At 40.1% G+C, this 21,047-nt stretch overlaps 1 protein-coding gene across 1 annotated transcript in view; it reads right to left on the bottom strand.

The window, feature by feature from the left end:
- The window catches only part of BBX (BBX, HMG-box containing), a 62,506-nt gene that overhangs the window by 22,542 nt on the left and 18,917 nt on the right, over positions 1 to 21,047 (bottom strand). The window contains exons 2-5 of the mRNA XM_018565836.1: positions 18,436 to 18,678; positions 10,122 to 10,320; positions 2,796 to 2,905; positions 426 to 506 (exon numbers count right to left, since the gene is read on the bottom strand). Of these exons, the coding sequence (XP_018421338.1) occupies positions 426 to 506; positions 2,796 to 2,905; positions 10,122 to 10,320; positions 18,436 to 18,678 (633 nt within the window). The remainder of the gene's footprint in view (positions 1 to 425; positions 507 to 2,795; positions 2,906 to 10,121; positions 10,321 to 18,435; positions 18,679 to 21,047) is intronic.

Here is a 21,047-nt window from a genome sequence, read left to right on the forward strand (position 1 = left end):
GGAGCAAGACAAACCCCCCTCCTTCCCCTCTACTAGCAGAGAACACATTCTCTGGTTCAAGTCAATTAAAAACAGGCTTTTTACAAGCATGCAACTGGTACTAGGCTTTTAGTGTATCAAGCATGTCTCGTATATTGAAATCTATTTTGCAAAATAAAGATTTTATCCAAATAGTTTACAACATTAAATATAGAACTTATGTTTATAAACCTGCAAACTTATTTTTAAAAGGAAAAACTCATGAACACCCATTTACTGCCACAGTTCCACACAGGATGAATATATTCTGGAGCAGATATGGAGCCAGGACTGAGTTTCTGGAACTAGAACTCAACTGCTAGATTCTCTCCAAAGTTATACCTAGCAAATGTGTAGCACTGCTTACCATCACATTTTAGACAAGGAAAGAACAGGGAAATTCTTACCTCTGCAAATTCAAATAGTGCAGATGTCTTACTTGGCTGTAAAGAATCTGAATCAGTTGATTGTGCAATGGTTGAGGATACCTGTGCAAATAGAGAAAGTTTGTTTGAAACATAAATTCTGGAGATTACAATACTTACCCTGTTTGAAATAAAAAGCAAAACTCGATGATGGGTTAGCTGTTTACAACCATGTGCCACAAAAGCATATAAGGCGCTATAATAGCACATCATTTAAAGGAAAAAAAAACCAAGGAGACTGGAAAAGTCAGAACTGGCAACAACAAAATGAGAAAAATAAAATAGATACAAGCTAGGCTAATCTTGGCTACAATATCTGAAAATTGGCATTACTATCGAGGGCAATCAAACTTCCAGTGGGTCTTCAACTACGGCTAGACAGAAGCTCACCAAGACCTGAAAATCCACATGTACAAACAGCCAAGTAAAAAAAGTCTCAGAGTTTAATTTATGGAATCTTTATGTATGGGTAGAGCAGACATTATGTATTACTTAATGCAATTACACCCAAGTAGGTGTTAACACTGCATTCTTGTGGAAAATACGTTTTTTTCCAGACAAAAAAGGGACATGTTGATGAATTATCTTGGAAGGTTTTAAATTCAACCCATTTACTTCATGTTCTAATGGAAACATAACTAAAACTGAATTCCATGAAGACATAAAAACCAGTGTCAGAACGTTTTATAACCCTTACAATTACATGTATTTTTACATTCAACTTGCATAAATACCTGAATCTGTTTAGAACATATCTGACAAGAAGAGGGAGGGGCACTAGTAGGAGCCAATCAGGTTATGCTGCATGCATATGTGCTGCAGGGGGACATGTGCGAGTTCAGTGTGTAGTTTCTCCTTTATTGTCCAGATAACAGGCTATGGATAGGGAACTGACACCAATGTATTTTCTAACTTTTATTGTAAGTAGTGTCACAGTCCTGGGCTGTCTGCAAAGGTGTATGAATTACAAAAGTAGCTGGACAGAGTAAAAAACTGTGTAGTTAGCGGTTTATATCAAGTTTGGGATTAAACTGAAAACAAGTTGTAGTGAGATAGTTATTAAATTGGAGATGAAAGAAGATATTGCTTCTCAGTGGACCACTGAAGCCATGGTTCACACTCCAAGCTAATCACTAATTATATTCCTAGTTGACCCTTATAAGTCCTTCCCTGCTCTAGCCATGCAGGAACATGCTGGGGCTCAGAAAGATTCTTTGTGGGATGTTGATACCCCTTCAACAGGTAATATCAGATAAACATAGCAGTACTGTGCAAAAGTGTCAAAATGGCAACTCAAGATGCTTTAAATAAAAAAATTGTTTTATATTTAATCAACAACCAACAAAGTGCATATACAGAAAAAAAACTTAAATCAAACCAATATTTGGCATATCCACTCCTTTAAAAACAGCATCAGTTCTACCAGGGATACTTGCACACAGATAAAGATTTTGCAGGCATTTATTGTGCATGATTAAACAATTTTACCAAATAATGTTACCGATAACATGTATGTTAAAATATAAATCGTTACATTCGGACAGAATCATCTGCATAGGAGGAATTAGGAAAATCCATGCTACACTAGACTTATGGCTAAAAAGCCATACCTTCGAAGTGAGTAAAAAGCCAATTGACTCTCCTATGCATGATAAAACAAGAACTGGTGTGCAGAAAAAGGGCAACAAGTGCTCTGGACTGAGGAGACGAAATTTGAAATGTGCGGCTATAACAGAAAACAGGTTGCTTGACGAAAGCCTGAGTAGTAAAAGGATGAGTGTTTGCAGGCAACAGTGGAGCATGGTGGAGGTTCCTTGTAGGTTTGAGGCTGCATTCCTGCCCATGGGATTTAAACCGAATTAACAGTCTTCTCAATGTTTTAAAGCACAGGCGGATATGTATCCATTATTCAATACCATCAAGGAGGAATCTGAACAGTCCCAAATTTATATTGAAACAGGACAATGACCCCAAACATGCAGCCAAAGTCATAAAGAACCATCAGCAAACAGAAGAACAAAGGGTCCTGGAAGTGATGGTATGGGCTCCCACAGAGGTCTGATCTCAACATACTTGAGTCAGTCTGGAATTATATGAAGAGACAAAAGCATTTGGGCAGCCTAAATCCACAGAAGAACAGTGCTTAGTTATTCTAGATGTTTGGAACAACCAACGTGCGGAGTTTCTTAACCCCTTCGTGACTGACGACGTACAGTGTACGTCGCCAGCATCGGGGCTGTTTAAACAGACTCCCGGCGACTTTTGCCGCCGGGAGTCTGTTTAAACTTGTAGAGCCGACTGTCGGCTTTACAACAGAAGCACACCTGGAAAGACACACATATATACACACACCTCTGTTTCTGTTATTTCTATTTGTGCAGTCGTAGCTTGATCCTTGTGTGCAGTCAAGGCGTGCTCCCCGGCTAGGAGCAACATGCTAAGTCCTCCCATTTGTGTTGGATCTAGCAAAGAAACATAATTATAATTAATAAAGGGATCAATTAAAGAAAAAAAAGTTTAGGACAACCAAATGGAACAGCAATGCGTCAAGGAGCCAGAATAACTTTCAACTATCAGTTAAAGCCCATCTCCAGGTCAATATTAACCCCATTCCGCTCTAATTGATCACTGACACAAAAAAAAATAATGCCTGTTCTACTTACCTAAATCCACAGTCATGTGAAACTCAAGTACCATCTTCTCTCTTATGTTTACATCCAGCGGGATTCTTCCGGTGTCCATGTCACTGCCTCCATGATATGGACACTTCCTATTGGTTGTCAAGTGGTGAAGTTCCCTCAGCATCCAGAAGAGGAGTGGCGTCAGCACGAGTGGACTGTAGGGGACCAGCCAGCGCAGGTGCATCTGCAGCACTGGGTTAGTGGTCCCCAGCACCCGGAAATGGCATTGGTGAGGGACCTGGATGGTGGACTTCTGTGAGTTTAACTTGCTTCCCCAGGTAAGGAAAACCAACAATTTTGCAGGATGAGTTAAGGGGGGTGGGAGGTAATTCATACTTTACCCTACTTTTTGCCTGGAGAAGAGCTTTAAGGTTGTCAGGTCACTGACCCTTTAAATGTATGCATGCATGTATGTATGTATGTATGTATGTATGTATGTATGTATGTATGTATGTATGCATGCAAAACGTATAAAAGGTTCACTTTGTGTTTACAGCCACAGGTAGTTTCCTTCATATTAAGATAACTGTATATAGAAAGAGAGCATCTTTAAACATACTCAAAGTGGACCTTTACCCCCTTTCACTAAAAATCAACTCAGCATGCAGCTCTGCATGCACATATGAAAGAAAATCTTACATTAGTTTAACAAACGTATTTTTCTTTTACTTACAATTATTGTTTTTCTACTTCCTGGTCATCTTGGGCAATAGTGATGTAATGTGCCTAAGCGTTGCATCCTGGGAAGATTACTTCAGCAAAGCATTGCTGAGAAATCTCATCTGTAATCTCCTGAGATCCCAGGGAAAGGCTTTTTTCTCCCCTAAGATGATGTGCATGGTCACATGTTCTAGTCACATTTGCCAGAGTTCCAGGAAGTAAAGGGTAATCTGGCCTTAGTAAAAATGACCACTGTAAGAAGGATGGGGAGGAAAAGAAAAATAAAAGGTATGCAAACAATACAAAGTCTGCAATTACCTAGAAGTATATCTTTGTAGATTGTCATTACTAAACATTTCTAAAAGGTGTCTTTGTTGTCATTTTAAAGATATGGTTAAAGTTCCTCTTTAGAGTTAAATGGCTTTAGGTTGGCCCCTTAAATGGATTGTCTCATTTTAATAAGCAGTTATATATAACTTCAGCAAATAAAATATGTCAGCTTTATAAAAGCAAGCCTTGTACCAATAGAAAAAGAAACTAATAAAGCACAAGCACATTTCCCCAACGGAAAACATCAAGAACAAAGTGTTTATCCTTTTATCCTGTGTTCACTTACTGCATTATTGTTAAGAATCTACTGAGAGTGGATGTAGTCTGTATTGCAAGCACCGTCAGTAGACATTAAAAGAAAAGAAAAAACCTCTGCTCCTGCTGAAGGCCACTGAAGCAATCTAATATTACCCGACACATACTGAAACTCACTGTTATGAGCATATTTTACATTATGGGCTCTGCCCAAAGGAAAGAAATACATGTACACTTTATAATAGCTTCTTTTATTCTGTTATTTAATACAGGACCATACACTGATCTAATATTAAAAGGGATCACAGAGTACCATACCAAAACAGGTAATAGGTACTATATATATATCATTTAAAGTGTATGTCCAGATATGCTCTCCTTAGTCAGATTGGGGAAGTGATAGAACCAGTTAGGTTTTATTGCTATTCCAAACTCTATTAGAGATTTTCCTTCATTTACCGGACAACAGCTGTGAGCAGTGAGGTAAATCTTCAGCAGCAGGACTGAAATATTTTTTTTTTAGGGAAGCAGGGCAAGACTAGAACCCAACCATGTCAGCTTTTTTTTTACATTGCCGTCTGTGTTGCTGTTAACACTTCCCCACCTCCCGTCTCATGAGACCATTGTCAGTTGGGCAGAAAGTTGGTATTAGTTCCTCTAATGGAATGCCACTTAGCAGATAAATATCTAAAAGGGATTCTAATCTCTTTCCATTAAATCCAAAATGAAAGTAAAAAAACTGGCTGGACCTATACTTTACCTTTTTGCTGGCACTGACGTAAGGCTTGTGTCGGCTGCAGCACGAGACGTTAAACAGAGCTGGGAGTGTGCTTACATTTCTTCAGCCACACACACTAGAATGGCCCTCCCACCATTTATCCTGGGCTCTGTTGCCCCTCCTAATGGGATGGCCATGGTAGGTGTCAGCGGGCAGAGCGGATAGACAGCAGAGGAAGTTCAGCCAACATCTGTTGGCTGATCATCCTCTGGTGAATGAACCTGGATAGAGCTGCAGCTAACGATTATTTTCAAAATCGATTAGTTAGCCGATTATTAAGTTTGATTAATAGGATAAACAATAAAAAACATTTTTAAAAATGGCTCCAGTGATGGACTACTAGTTTGTATTGAGATTGTAGTCCATCACAGGAGCAAGCTTGGAGCGGTGGAAGTAAAAAAATAGTGTGGTGTGCAATATAGTGAAAAGGAAAGTGTAAAATTATACAGCAATGAATGCAGAAATGGCACCGACTATAGAGGACTACAAATCCCAGCAATAGTACATTATACAGAGCAATGCAGAATACCACCAGCTATAGAGGAATACAACAAATCCCAGCAATAGTACATTATAGCTGGCGGTATTCTGCATTGCGCTGTATAATGTACTATTGCTGGGATTTGTAGTCCTCAATAGCTGGTGGTATTCGGCATTGCACCAATGTATAATGTATTATTGCTGGGATTTGTTGTAGTCCTCTATAGCTGGTGGTATTCCACATTGCGCTGTATAATATATTATTGCTGGGATTTGTAGTCCTCTGTACAGCGCAATGCAGAATATCACCAGCTATTTAGGAATACAACAAATCCCAGCAATACATTATACATACAGTGTATAATGTATTGCTGGGATTTGTATTCCTCTATAGCTGATGGTACATTGCTCTGTATATTATAGAGCACAATGTACCATCAGCTATAGAGGAATACAAATCCCAGCAATACATTATAGAGCACCATGTGTGGGAAAGTGCAGGCTTACCTGAGCAGTCTTCCAGCAACTTGCTTCTGAGATTGGACCTGTCTATCAGCTGCTGTCATCCCCCCACCCCTGCTCCTCCTTACTACATCTCCCCGCGTGCCTTGCCGATCGTGGATGGGCAGGAAATGTGAGGCGGGGAGGAGGTGCGGCGTGTGGAGCGTGGATGCGAGCGGGTCTGGCAGCGGCGAGCGTGAGGTGGGGAGGAGGAGCGGCGGGCAGCGTGTGGAGCCGTGAACAGGGCCAACTGATTGGAAGCCGATTAATCGATTATTGAAAAAGTTGACAACTTTGTCAATAATCGATTATAATCGATTATGTCGATTAGTTGTTGCAGCCCTAAACCTGGAAGCAACAAGCGTTTTGTTCCCTTCCTGGTTCAGTGCCATCCTTTCCTGGCCGTTGTGACCAGAGAAGATCTTCTGAGAAGTCATTCTGTGACTGGAGGAGAGGATGGATCAGGCATGTGACATCATTTCTCCTCCTCCAATCACAGAATGCCCTGTATTCTTTGAAAAAAACACAAGACATTTTGTGAATGGACGACAGTGAGGAGAGGTGGGTGATGCAAGTGGAGTGCTGTAATGCTGGAGTCAGAAGCTCAGAGATACATGCAGGGGACAGCATGTTGCAAGGTAAGAGTTTTCTATTTTGCAGCCCTCTGCACATAACACACAGCTTTTGAATAATATACATACCCAGTGTAAATTATAATTTTTCCCGGAGTGTGGCTTTAAAGCATCGCTGGAAAACCAATGGGAAGAATTCACTGGTGAGAGGAATGATTATTGGAGTTCTTCAACTGCATGGGGTCTTCAGAAACAAAATGTAACTTTCTTATTTTATTTCTAATTGTGGGAAGGGCGTGGATTATATATTCCTACCCTCCCTAGAACATGGCTGACACATGTTACAGGGGCCATGGAGTAAGTAAGGACAAGTCATCTCCTATACATACATCCTAACTTTGAGAAATCTGTCCTGAAAAAGATGTGTAGATTGACAGATTTGATCCCCAGTTGCCTGGATGATGCACTGACCCTCTGGCATTAGTGCTTTCCAATTCACCAACGCAGAACATCTTTTGGACTGCAGAAAGAGAGAGTGTCCTTCTTGGGGTGTGTATCGGCTGGTCAATGCCAGGGGCTTAAACCCCTGATATGAGTAGTGAATCAGGGTTCAAATATTCCAATCATAATTGATGGAGTTTATACTATTTAGGTTTTATAATTAACAATGCATACGATCATGTAACAATGTGTTAACAGAAAGCAATTAGCCACTAGGTGACAAGTATATTGGAGAGTAAAGAAATGTGACCGGGTTTGCTCATTTACTTTGTAATGTTATGTTTGTTTGAGGGAAGAAACTTTTAAAACGGACATTTAATCTGCTTATATTTTGCAATCCCTGGTTCCTTCGTCCCCCTTCATCAACATGCTATTGACATTTTTAAAGTCGAACTCCGGGAATTATTTTTTTTTTAATTAACCCTTGCAGTGGGGCTACTTTTCCATTTTTAGAACATACCTTATTTTAGACCTAATTCATTCTTCAATGGGTCTCTGTGCTTCCCTATGTAATGCAGGCAGATCATGATTTGTGGGAGTCGCAGGCAGTGTGCTTTCTAAACACATCACAGCCCCCTCCCTCAGTACTCCTCTCAAGAGCCATCAAACCTGATGCAAGCAGCAAGTGGGTGGGAGGAGTTATGCAAATATAAAATGCCTTGATGGGTGGGTGTCACTCTGGAGTAGTAGACATTCCTAGGCAAGTTGGGTTAGCATACAGACTGTCCTAGGTAATGCCTTCATGTGATGTTGAGCCTCTATGATTGAAAGAACTAACAGTTATTCACAAAAGGGTGAAGAGTTTGGAGAAGGCAGGAGAAGTGAACAATCTAGGACAACATAGCTGATTTGGAAAAATTCTCCAATTCAGCTCCCTTTCCAGTTCAGCTATGTTGTCCTAGATTGTTCACTTCTCCTGCCTTCTCCAAACTCTTCACCCTTTAGTGAATAACCCTGTAAGTTTCAATGAATAAAGGGACAGACCAGGAACAGTAAGACTTGGGAGGAAGGCTACATGATGCTGAACGTCTTACAGACAGAAAATGAGGCAAACTCTATTTGATTGATGCAACTGCTAATGTACACTGTAAGAAGCTTGCAGTGTTCAGTGATAGCAGAATCAGTATAGGAGAGGAGCCTGCACACCTGTGCAAGATGAAACTTAAGGCTGGAGTTCAAATTTAACATTGCTTCCATAACATAAGGGGATGGTGCTGGGATGCAATTCAATGCCTATTAGATGTTAAATGATACATTAGATGACAAAGATAATATACTGAAATACTGACTTGACTGAAAATGGATGTGGCTCTTATTTGAAAACCAGTAGCAAAAACTCATAATAGGTATGAAAATAAGCATTGTCAAAATACTTGTAAAGCCCACACAAACCAGCACAACACTGCAGTGCATTTATTATTGCTTTCAGGATTATTTTCTTCTATCAAATTCTTATGACAATGCTATTGACATGATTATTCCACAAAATGTGTGTAACCACCCACCGTCAAAAAACATCCTGTCCTGAAGTGGTTATACTAAGAACACAGTTGCTGCTGATCATTTTAAACAGCAGGCGATTGCTGTTAAGATGCAAGCAATCCGGCGTCTATACAGCTGCCAGATCGCTTTCACGGTGCGGCAGAACGTGCTCCCCCCTTCACTGCCAGCTTCCCTGGGCTCCGGTGGCTCCCCGTGCGGGACCAAGACCGGCACATCGGGTCTCCTCTGACAGATCGGAGGGAGATCAGCCGCTTATCTCTCCTCTGTTCACTGGACCCAGAAGTGATGTGTATTACATAACTTCCGGTTTCACCGTGTACATTCTCCAGCTCTTAGAGCCAGGAGAAGAAGCGGAGCTTCCTCAGCTTCTTTATGGTCCCTGGGTGACATTAGGGGTCTTAAAGACCCCCGATGTCTCCATAAAGAGGACCTGTCACATTATATTTGCAATTACATAGGGAACTTGTTAGCCCCCTATGTGATAGCAATAAAAGTTGTGTAAAAAAAAATAAAAAAAATACAAAATGAAAGCAACACACACACACACACACACACACACACACACACACACACTCACACTTACGTGTGAGAGTCCTGCGAAGGTCAGAGTGAGAGCAATAATTCTAGGGCCACCAATCACTGTTAACACTAAACTGATGAGTAGTAAAAGCTTTTAAAGGCATCGCCTATGGGAAATTGGTATTGTAGTTTTTTGCGGTTTCACGGGTGAACAGAATTTTAAAGCTTGACATATTTGGTATTCATTTCCCTGGTGTGACCCCGTCTTTCATATTTTACCAAAAAACTGGGTATTATATTCTGTTTCTGTGCACTAAATTTAATTTTAGTGTAATTTATCCTAAAAATATGGGTTTGATAAACATATGCGCAAATACCGTGCGACATAAAAAATTGCAACTAGCATTTTGTATTCTACAGGGCCTCTGCTTTCAGAAAATATAGCATTGTTTGGGGGTTGTAAGCTGTTTTCAAACCAAACAAAAAAAAAAATCAGATTTAACTGCTTTTTTCACCCAGAAGATGATGAGCAAGATGATATGCTTACCTTATTCTTCGCTTCCGCAGGCTTCCTCCTCTTTGTGCAACTGGATCCCTGAAGCCTCTTCCCTGCGCTGCCTGGCTGGTCGCAGCTCTTTGACATCATCCCATACCAGTAGTCTTGCACAAGGTTGCCGAGGGCCGGCCAACAATTCAGGACGCCAAAGCGGAGGACAGCACAGGCTGCCAGTGGAAGGAGGAATAAGGTAACTAATTTACCTTATGCATAATCCCCCAGGCAAAAATGAGCAGTTAACCCTTGCAGTGCAGAGAGGGACCGACTGAAACTTTTCTCTGGAGTTCAGCTTTAATAATGACAAACAGGTTGTTTTTTTACTAGCAAAAAAGGCCAACTCACCTGCTATACCAAAATTTAGCTGTGGCATTTCCTCGTCTTTGGACACTTTCTTGACACCTGGAATATCTTTAATTGAGTCCGGAGGAAAAGCCCAAAGTTTCTTCCTGGTTGTCACAGTAGGAGATTGGGCGTTTACGGGTTTATTTGTTGTAGGGCACCATTTATAACCAGGGTGTGCTTTCATAAATGCATCTTTGTACTAAAAGAAAGAAAACAACTAAAAAATATGCAATAAAGAGGATCAAACATGCACACTGTTGTAACTCATTTTATAAAACATATTACTAACACAAAAGGTAACTTTACCACATGCAGAGACAAAACAAACACTGCTATTAGATAGCACATCTAATGTAAGTGTAATATTCATACTAGTAAAACTGCATGTTCTCAGCCTTTTGTATTACTTAACCATAAAATCAGAGATATAAACTCTAACCATTTTTCCCCCGTTATATAAAGTGCGCATTAAAATGTCCACTGAAAATATACTCCTATACATTCAGCTAATCTTGTTAGGCCAGACTAGTCAAGAAGAATCCTGAATTAGCTAGACCACAACAGCTTGCAAGATAGAGTCCTCTAGAGAATTCAGGAATTTTGTCTCACAGAGTCAAATGACTGAATAGGCATGGTGTGAGGGAGCACATCCACAAGTGTGGGCAAGGGAAGGGATATAGGCACTGTTACAAGACTGGTGAGCTGGAAACCAGAAGTCTGCCAGTCCCTGGTGTCTAGCGAAGGGATGCTCCTGAACCCCCAGGTCAAACAAAGCGGCAGCATTCATAGAGCAAGGGAAGAAACCTGAGGCCCTTCCTCAATGGGGAAGAAAGAGGACCTAACCCTAGTTTGACAAGGCAGTAAGGGGTTCCCCATGCATGTCTAAGGGTACTTTGAGCAGGAGACTAGTGTGCCCTGCCTACCAACCATCTGGGGAGACAAATACTTTCTGTACCGTGCTGGCAAATTTCATTATCAGTTAATATTTAGCAGAACTGTTGATTCTAACAAAGGGTTGAACATCTCCAGGCATTGTATAGTAATGTACTCTCTTTCAGTCTTTCAGTCAGTTTATTATGGCAAACACAACTCTTTGCACCCTCCTAAACATTGCGTAGCAACTAAGTAGAATTTTTTAGTCCTGGAGTTTTCAGAAAAAAAACATGTTAAAGGGTAATATCAAGTTTATGCTATATGAATGGGAAAAGAGAAACCAAGGAGACTGCAGCCTGATCCTCCAAATGCAGAGTAGTATGAACTACCCCTTGTAGCTCTGAGGTGATGGCAAGAAGTCTCTTCAGAGATAAAAGGAAAAAGCTAGATTCTGCAGTGGGTGGCACTTGAGCATGATTAGAATCTCTGCCATCAGTATGCACAAGGAATTGCTGTGGCTAGCCTAGCCCTGTTACGTTTAGTTCTGCGGGATCCAGATGCGACCTACAAAGCTAGAGCTGAGGAAACGCTGATCTGGATAGCTTCTATACAGAAACCAGCTAAAGCAGTGATGTAGCAAGGAATCTCAATTAAAGTCACCAAGGAAAACAATCCATGAAGAAGAAAAAATAAAAGCTAGCAAAAAAATACTGAGGAAATGGTTTGCAACATCACAGGACACTAGTAAAAAAAAAAACGGAGGCGTGCAGGGAGTAGGTGGAGTTATGCTGGCCCACAATTGTTTTGTCTGCCAGAGTTCATTCCTCTTGTAGATGGTAGTATAATCAAACACTATTTGAATATATTTTCCCCTCAATGGGACTAGAAAGAAATACACATTTCCCAAGTTGCATTTCTTTAAAAACACTGCAAGTACAATATCTGTCGATACTGGCAGAAATCCAGTGAGCTACTGGCTTCATGCAGTGAGCTATCAATGCTGCATCAGCTGCATTAAATCCCAAGCAGTGTTATCAGCTTTGCCTGAGTTCTTCCCAGCTGGACTAAAGCACACATGCTTTTGGTATGGAGATGACAGGGATGTTTGGTTGTGTAGCAGCTGAGAACTGAAGCAGTGCAGCCAATCAGCATGGGATTAGAGTGCAGTAGGGGCAGCATTGTCTGCTCCAAAACGCAATACAATGCAGCAGAGTTAGCATTGCCAAAAGTAAGCTAGGAGCTCACTGAATTTCTGACGGATCAACAAACATTGCTAGACAAAACATGGGGAAATGTGAATGTATTGCAAAGATGTACCTAAAAATTATACGCGTTTTTAAAATCAAGTTGGTGGTGGCAGATGCCATATTTCTATCCTGACAGGTTCTGTAAAGAACAATAGCATTAATCTGAGGTGTGTTTTGAGACCTGCATTCTGGAACTTTTTCTGCACTTTAGGCATGAATGGAGCGAATGACTAAGATAGGGTCAGAATACGGGGCACAATTCAGCTACAGAACGACTACTACTTTAGTGTAATTGTAACTAGATCTTTTATTTATTTTCTTTTCTGCCCCATTTTCTTTTTAAATTGTAGAGCGCTGGCATATTTGCGGAAAACGTTTGATTCTTTGACACCAATGCATGTTTTTCTGTGAGAAACAGATCTCTTTATCCTTCACTCATGTTCTACCTTAATTTAAAAAAAAAAAATCTACATAAATACAAAGTAACTAGCTGCTTTTATATTGCAAGAAGAGCAATTAATAACACATATTTTGTCAAGTATTTATAGAGATGGCAAAGAATTCATCAGGCTGTATCTTACAATATATCTTTCACCCATACACCCTGAAGGCAGCTGTGCCAGAATTCTCAACCCATCCACTGGAAAATATTGATATTAGTGTGGCAAGAGGTTTAGGGCTCTATTACATGGGCATGCACATCCATACGGCATGCATACCCATGCAGAGACCTGCTCCCAGGAAGGTTAGGTGCTGTGCGTAGCCCGCCTTTGCCTCCCATAGTGAGGTACAGACTGCTGCATGCAATTACATGCGGCACCTGTTCTTTCCTGGAGCACACACACACGCCATACAGATGTGAATGAGCCCTTAATGTAACGTAACTAATCCCTACTGTCTTGATAGGCCATACTCTTTTAAACATTGCTTATGTCACAATACCTCCATTGTGTTTGTGTGATAGTCAGTGAATGTATCTGTGAAATTCATGAATCCTATGTGTGTCCAAGCTGTGTAGAGTTCTGCATTAGACTGCAATCCAGTGTATTTAAAAGCACAAGGAAATGTCAAACATTCATCAACAAGCCTATTTTTGTATCATTTTTCTACTTGTCAAAATCATAATGGCCTGCAGTCATCAACAGCTTGCCATTGTTCACAGGCACAGTCTCTGTCCACGGACTGCTATTCAAATAATACAAACAGTGACATGTAGAGTTGCAGACATAGCCAAGAATACAACCAAGCCTATATTGAAAGTAAGGCAATGCAAATGTGAAGCTGGTTATAATGACCTGGTCAAGAAAGCCAACAGCATTTCTGTACAGTACGTTGCTACTGGTACCAGATGGCTGCAACAGACATCATAGACAACAAGTCCAACTTCCTGTAAGATAAAGTTCTCCCTGTTCAGGCGGTGTACCCCACAGTTATACTGTGCAGGGCTCAGTGTCACAGCATTTGGAAGAAACGTATGTGCGCACTGCAACCAGATACGATCTCAGCCTCACATGAAAAGACTCGGCTATCTCCTCACTCATCCACACAGCATGCAGCCATGAGAAATCCACATTTCCTCACCCTGACATATTTACTTCCCTCTGCTTCGTAAATCGTCCATATGCAGGCAAGTTACTTGCACTAGGTAAACACTGATGTTTAAACATAGAAATCGCCGTGATGCCAGTCCTGGCCTTACTGTGCTATACTTTCAAGTTTCTGTTTCAGCTTCAATAGAAAGAGGAAAAAAAATCATTATGCCTCCGCCAGGAAAACAAAACTAGGGTGTCTTAGCACCATCTAGTGGCCACATTAGGGAAAGCATTAGGCTGCATAGTCACTTGTTTGTTTCATTATAATTATGATAATAATAAATACAAAATGTATATAGCACCAACAATTTTCAATATAAGGAAGACATTACAGTTCCAATACAATTCAAGACAAGAATATTCTATATACTTCCATATTTCGTTTATTAGTGGTATTTTTATAGCACCGGCAATTTACGCGGTGCCATTTATAGTGCACATTCACATAAGTCCCTGCCCGTAAGGAGCTTACAATCTAAGATCCATATCTCACATGCACACAGGGCCGATTTAGACTGGAGCCAATAAACCTACCAGCATATAAATTATAGTTATATAAACACAGCCCTTCTACACCATCCCAACTCAATTATTTAACCAATATGTGAAAAAATAAATAGTGGAAAATGAATATTAGTGTACGCATCTATAAAAGACAATAATTCTACTTTATATATACAGTATCAAAATGGTCCATACATAAGCATGTCCATCAATATCTCATGACAAATTGTCTATTTAAAGTGCTTCTGCCAGTAATCCAAGTTGTGCGTCCATGTAATACACCAATGTTCCTGACAAACATTACCTATCAAGGTCTGACATATGGTTAGTCCATGTCAAGTTTATTGCCCCTGTGTAGTGGTCACACTTCTCATCCTGTATTGCCTAACAGCTAGAAATGGCTATCCCCATGCTCAGAGACTGACCAGTGTTATAGCCAGGAGATGACCATGCCAAAAGACAAAAAGTGACCATCACTACAACAGCTGGGGAATTACTACCATGTTGTACTACAACTACAGTTATGGCCACATTATACCAGACCCATGTCAATTAAGCATACGTCATCATTACCAAATAACATTACATGCCAAGAATAAAAAATGTTGCTCCTAAGATCCCACATATGACTTCACCCAGTCCCTGGCCATGAGGTGCATAGTGGGCGGTTCAAACAATAAGAGAATGCAGAAAGTCGGTTTTCAGTAATACAAAACTGACTGGACATCCTATGAAATAAGATCAGCAAGGAATAACATGGTACAGTAAAGCTAAGCAAGAAACAGACATTGTATATGTAATGAACATATATGGCTCCCCTTATGTGCATAATTACAAAATATAAACAAACAAGATTTGGAAAGCATTAACATGGTCTGATAATGCGGTTTACATTAAGCTGATCACTTTCACTTCTATACATTCAGATACACAGCGCTATAATTTGTCTTCAACTCTACCATAGAGTGATCATCATCCATAGTGAAATGAATACATACACACACACATAAATGTATATGTAGGTCATGGTGTTGATCCATGCATGTGGCCAATTTGGTATGGATGATGGTCAAGCTGTACTTCAAGTGACAATACTGCAGTGGCCACTCTTTATAATGGTAATGTGTTTTATTTATTGCTCAAATGGAGTGATGTTAAAAAGGTTGATTTTTTAAATAAGAGGTTAGCTTTACACAAATAACCTTACAGGTGTGTTTGTGTAAATGCACACACTCTATACATACATACATGCATGAACATATAAATACTATTGTTGTACGTTTTTAATATGTTTACATTGTGGAAAACCAAATGTTTATTACATTGAGATTCCATTTCCCAAGCAAAAGCTGAAACATAAATAATTACCTACTGAAATAGTAAGCTATATAAAAAAAAAAACACAGAAAAAGGACAACAGAAAGACACAATGCCTTACTTCATTTTCATTTAAGTGTCAACTGGGGGTAACCGTGCATTCCAAACTTGTCATTTCAAGCATTCAAGAAGCAAGTTTTGTTCAAAAGTTCTAAAAAAATAAATATCCAACTTCCACCAAATCATTCCATCCTTTAACCTCCATGTAATTTTTTTTTTCAGCCTGATCTTTCATATCATGAATCCCTCCCAGAGACCCCCCACTCCTAACAGATTACACACCAAAAATTAGGGATGAGACAGTTCAACAGATAATAATTTTATACTATGAACAGATGGACCTAATTGCAAACTCAGCACTCTTCCTATCTGGTAAACATAGAAACTTGCCTACCCACAAATACCACACGTCACTAATAAAAATGTTACTCCACTTCTCTTCATGAATACAATGTCAAACCATAGAAGGTCTACATCTTCCACATTTCTAGAAAACGCTTTCCAAACAACATGATTTGCCAGGAGCCAAAGCAGAACATTGAAATGTTTGGCAACAAGTGTCAAACTTTATAAGATTCTGATTAGCATTATTTATACAATAAAGAACATAAATAAAACACACAAAAAGAAAGAAAATAAAGCCTATTTATACAACATAGATAAAAAATTTGATCAGCCTGCCTCTTTACACAATAATGGGCCTTTCAGCTGGTGAAAACAATAGACCAAGATGAATGAACGATATGTCATGAGCTTGCTCAAAAAGATTCTGTTTATACTACAGAACAGGAAGCAGTTCTAAAATGATTTTCACATGGCACAGAACACCAATGATCCTACGTCATTTCTGGCAATGTGGAGGAGGTATTTGCCAATATCGCAGGCATATGTGTCTGCTGCCTTTTACTTGGATCCTTTTAGGATAAAATATATCCCATAATTGGAGAACTCACTACTTAAAACGAAATATCCACGTTACAATCTAATTGTACAACCTGCATTAGATCTACCAAGAACTTTATGGTATAGACTCTTAGAATACAGGATACAATAGTAATATCATATAAAAAGCTTATTAGCATGTTAAAAAGACATGCTAGCAGAGATGATTTGCTAAAAGATAATAAAAGTAAAAAGGAAGGGAGAATTTTAACAGGAGGTCCAATGGTTTTTACTACTAGATATAGAATAGACTTTAATATAAAATCAAGAAAATTCAATAGCATTATTTACACATGTTAAATACTTGGCTATCAGAAAGGGTGGAAGAAGAGTGCAGTATGTATATTATTATATATGATTTATTTTTAGCTATATATTTTTATCACCTAGTATGTTTACAAACTATGAAACCCACTGTGAACTAGTTAAAATAAAAAAAATAAAAAAACAACAAGCTTTTTATGTTCATTTTGTGAATATGCAGCAAACTCTCAGAAGTGGTTTCTAAATACTGCTCTACTATACACTGCTTGATTGTCAGTCAAATCCCGCTGACTTGGTTGAAATTCAAGCTGCAATTCATGCCGGCACCCTATAGGCTAGGTTATACAGGGGCTATTTAACTTTTTTTTTTACCAGTGTTCCAAACTCCTGAAGGCAGCAGTATAACCCAATTGTGTAAGAATTTCCAAAGTCCTGCGGGCCTCAAAGAACAATAAAGAAAAATCTGTAAGCCCTTCTACCAAGGAATGTACGCAGTAAGAACAAAGTGTCTGACCAAAGGAGGACATGATGCCAACAGCCCAAGATTATATTTCTAAACACCTGCACTATATGTTCTGAGACATTGCCAACTGCAATACATTATAAAGCATCTGACTGTGAAGAGCTCAAATGGTAAAATATCTACAGTCATTACCACACTGGAGGTTGGAACTGATTAGAATAACAACCTATAACAACTTTTCAAGCATCGCATGACCCATGAAGAATATTTTCAGTTCAAGGTCTCCTGAATAAATGTCAGACACAAATCTTTGCCAATTTAATCTTACTCTGTTTATTATAGGTTTGTTGATGCCCAATTCTGCTCTCACCTGAAGGCAGAGAGGAAGGGTAACTGGGATCAGATGTCCTGGTCCCTAAATGCCAGGGATATCTGGGAGTACAAACCCATCTTACCTACATTAGGGAAAAAATTAAAATATCACATGTCCCTAAACCCCGATGCACCGGTGGACTGAAGCAAGGAAGGTAAGTTAAGGCAACACAGTTACACGCTGGGGAAGGAATAATTTAGGGTTTTTGTTTTGAACACAGTGTATTGTAAGTGATAGTCCCTTGCTCTCTCCGTATAAACCTCTATCCCTACCTTCCAACAAATGTTCTGCACAGTATTTCTAAATCCTGTGTTCAAGTCCTATAGCCAAGTCTTACCAACAGGTCATACTTTGCAGGTATAGCCAATGATAGCTAAATTTAATTATTATTCCATCAGTGCATATGTGAGATTACCTCCAAAAAAAGAACAGCTGATGAAATGTGAGGACACGTTTGGTATGTGGAATGTGGGCAAAACGTGCTGAATTGCTAACTGACAAAAAAGCATAAACCGGTTGCCTATGTCTGTTTACTTTTTAGTTGCATATGTTAGAGCAAACAATTTGCGAAATATGCAGAATAACGTGCACACTTTAAGTTGAACCACAGTTCTGCATGAAATCCAGATATTCAAATTTACAAACTAGACTACATCTGAATAAAGACAGTCCAACAAACCTCTTTTGCCATGTCTGTATACTTCTGCTTCTCAATAGGATCCAGATAGGCCCACCAATCTGCCAATATTTTTGTAGCACCGCGGTTATCCAGTCGTGGATGCTCCTGACGCACAAGGGAACGGTGACGCTTGCAGAACAGCAGGAAAGCGTTCATCGGTCGGCGAGCTCTCTGTTCAGGTGATTCACTGTCTTCTGCTTCATCACCCTCATGTTCAAGGCCATCAGCATCAAGAAGCTGGACCTTAGACAGTGATATAGAAAATGAAATAATATATTGTACAGAGACATTTATAAGTACGATAATTCGGATGTAAAGAATATATTATTTCTGCAGTGAAATGGAAAGTTATCACAAACATTTAGCAGATGTTTATCCTGTATGGATTAAAGGAAGTTTTTATTTTAGCTATGGGCCCAGCGTTGCAATACCTTTGGCAGTACTCACACTGAGGTGATACACATACCATGTTTAGGGAAAAATAAGGCTTTCCTTTGGCAATATATCCCCAGAATTATTTTTCAAGTGCTAATAGTTGCCAGATACTGCATAAGCTTCATTAAAAGCAAGCTTTAAAATAGAATACTAATAGAAAATAGAACAATACTACTTTAATACAACTACTACACACATTGTGTATATATATATTAGGGCTGTTACTGATTAAAATTTTCGCGTTCGATTAATCGAAATTTTTTTAAAATCGATTATAACGCACATACAGATCCAATTACATTGGCCTATAAACATACAGCACAGCAATGAAGTAATAAAATGAACTAGTATCACACTAATCCAGCACGTTATTAATCTCACGTGCTCCACTCAATATGGCCGCCGCTTGAGTGGGGCAACTAATAACGTGCTGGATTAGTGTTATCCTAGTTCATTTTATTACTTCATTGCTGTGCCATATGTGTATAGGCCAATGCCTTGGCTGGCGCTCGTGCAGAACAAGTTTCTTGGGCTAACCTCTTAGTTGTAACGAAACCGGAAGTCAGGCGGTCGCAAAACTCGATAAGTTCTCAGTGTCGACAGATCACCGGCCCATGAGGCTCCATCGGCTAACGAAGGGAAGGGGGAGGAGGCAGGCGACGTCACGGACATCGATGTCACAAGACTCCTCCCCCCTTCCCTTCGTTAGCCGATGGAGACACACATTATTTGGGTATGAATTAAAGATCCACCATGTACCACAGCTGTGAACAAAAACTGTAATGCCTAAAGCAGTGGAAGTAGATGATTTCATTTATTTTAGCTCTGCATCTAAATTATCTAAAACATCTCACGGAGGGCTTGTGGCATCAAAATGCAGTGTCACTCACCTCTCCGCCGGCATCCGTGCCTTCCGGGAGTCCCGTCGGAGATCCGGTGACGTCACCGGACTCCTCTCCCCTTCCCTTCGTTAGCCGACAGAGCCACTTGGGGAAGGGGTCCGGTGACGTCGATGTCCGTGACGTCAACGGATCTGCGACGGGACTCGCGGAAGCCGACGGAGAGGTGAGTATTTTCATTAGCGATCAAAAACACACACAGTGTATCTCTGTAGAAGAAATTACACTTTGCTACAATGTAAAGTAGTGAGTGTGCAGCTTGTATATCAGTGTACATTTGCTGTCCCCTCCAAATAACTAAACACACAGCCATTAATGTCTAAACTGCTGGCAACAAAAGTGAGTACACCCCTAAGTGAAAATGTCCAAATTGAGCCCAAAGTGTCAATATTTTGAGTGGCCCCCATTATTTTCCAGCACTGCCTTAACCCTCTTGGGCATGGAGTTCACCAGAGCTTCCCAGGTTGCCACTGGAGTCCTCTTCCACTCCCCCATGACGACATCACAGAGCTGGTCGATGTTAGAGACCTTGCGCTTCTCCACTTTCCGTTTGAGGATGGCACTTTTGGCTAAATGCAGAAAGTGCCATTTTCCTGCCGATACAGCGGCGCAGCTCTGTGTCCCAGCGGGGAGGAGAGAAAGTGACAGCCGGCCGAACGCTGCAGGACAAGAGCGCTGTGAGCGGCTGGTGTCTCTCCTCCCACACCGCTCGGCTGCCTATCACAGTGAGGCAGAGCGGTGTGGGGGCGGAGACACCGCTGTCACAGGAGGCTGGGCTCTCCTCTCGCACCGCTCACTCAGCCTCCTGTGACAGGGTGTGTCAGAGAGGAGAGCAGGCTACAAACACTCAGCGATCAGGGAGTGTAGATAATTGAGGATATGGTATGGTTAATATATCCTCAATTATGAATGAATGGGAGTGATCTATATCCACCCCTGTTCATTCATGATTGTGGTTATAGTAACTATACTCTGTTCTCATGTTATCAATGAACAGGAACACTCAGAGGATTCCTGTTCATTGATAACAGGGATACAGAAAAAGAAATTGAGGACTCTGTGTTCTCAATCTCTTTTTCTATTTTAAAAGGAAAATATCAGGGGTCTGTTTAGACCCCTAATATTTCCCCCGAAGCCCATAATAGTAAAAAATGAATAAAAATAAATATTTTTTTAAACAGTTTATAAAAAATAAAATATTTTAAAAATGTTAAAAAATTAAAACATTTTCGGTATCGGTTTCGGCCTGACAATTTGATCGATTTCGGTTTTTAAATT

The sequence above is a fragment of the Nanorana parkeri genome, unplaced genomic scaffold (genome assembly GCF_000935625.1).
Source record: "Nanorana parkeri isolate BGI_ZX_2015 unplaced genomic scaffold, ASM93562v1 scaffold890, whole genome shotgun sequence".
Lineage (NCBI taxonomy): Eukaryota > Metazoa > Chordata > Amphibia > Anura > Dicroglossidae > Nanorana > Nanorana parkeri.